The following is a 950-nucleotide window of genomic DNA, read 5'->3' on the forward strand; positions in this document are numbered from 1 at the left end:
CCGCTGCTGCCCGACAAGAGCCTGCCCGGGCTGAAGGGGAAGGAGCCGGTGGTCTACCCCTGGATGAAGAAGATCCATGTGAGCACGGGTGAGTTGCCCTTGCCAGTGGGGAGGTGGGGATGCGTTTGCAGAGGAGGGAAGGGGGGAGGGTGCTCCCGGGGCCGGGATGGGTCGTTGCGTGGAGGGTTTTCGTTCTTTCTTTTTTTTTCCCCCCCCTTCCCTCCTTCTCCCTTGGCGTTTCCTAATAAAAAAATAAAAAAAAAAGGAAAGTGAGAAACCTTTTGTATCCGGGGTCCTTTATCAAAAGATTTACGAGACGCCAAACTGTTAGGGCAGTAATTATAGCCCCCATAAATTTAATTGCCCTGCAGTGGCTCTGGGCCATGTGTCTTTGAAGCTTTTCTTCTAACCCAAATGCCCATCACCATTTTTTATTGCTCCTCGATTGTCCCCACTGTCGATAGGTTGTGAAACAATTTTTCTTGCCGTTTATGTATCTTATGTGAACCTGGTGTCAAGTTATTATATAATGATTATGTTCCATCGCTTTCCTCTCCCCCTCCCTTTCTTTCCCCCCCGCGTGTGCATGTATGCTTGTCAGTCAACCCTAATTACAACGGAGGGGAGCCCAAGAGGTCTCGCACTGCCTATACCAGACAGCAGGTCCTGGAGCTGGAGAAGGAGTTCCACTTCAACCGCTACCTGACCAGGAGGCGACGCATCGAGATCGCGCACACCCTCTGCCTCTCCGAGCGCCAGGTCAAGATCTGGTTCCAGAACAGGCGTATGAAGTGGAAGAAAGACCATAAACTGCCTAACACAAAGATGCGCTCCTCAAACCAGTCCACACTGAGCCAGCAGTCCAAAGCACAGACACAGGGCCACCCCCATCAGCTCGATGGGGCTACACCCAACGCAGCGGCGCTATAAATACTTTTCTCTTTTTTTTT

The 950-nt window shown here is 51.4% G+C and overlaps 1 protein-coding gene across 1 annotated transcript; it reads left to right on the plus strand.

The window, feature by feature from the left end:
• Positions 1 to 42: 42 nt before the first annotated feature.
• Positions 43 to 930, plus strand: HOXB4 (homeobox B4; the record flags this gene model as incomplete). Its single annotated transcript, XM_009864238.1, has 2 exons — positions 43 to 88; positions 602 to 930. Coding segments are annotated over 2 exons (375 nt in total), but the record flags the coding sequence as incomplete, so codon positions are not given.
• Positions 931 to 950: the final 20 nt, after the last annotated feature.

Source organism: Apaloderma vittatum, unplaced genomic scaffold (assembly GCF_000703405.1).
Source record: "Apaloderma vittatum isolate BGI_N311 unplaced genomic scaffold, ASM70340v1 scaffold28492, whole genome shotgun sequence".
Lineage (NCBI taxonomy): Eukaryota > Metazoa > Chordata > Aves > Trogoniformes > Trogonidae > Apaloderma > Apaloderma vittatum.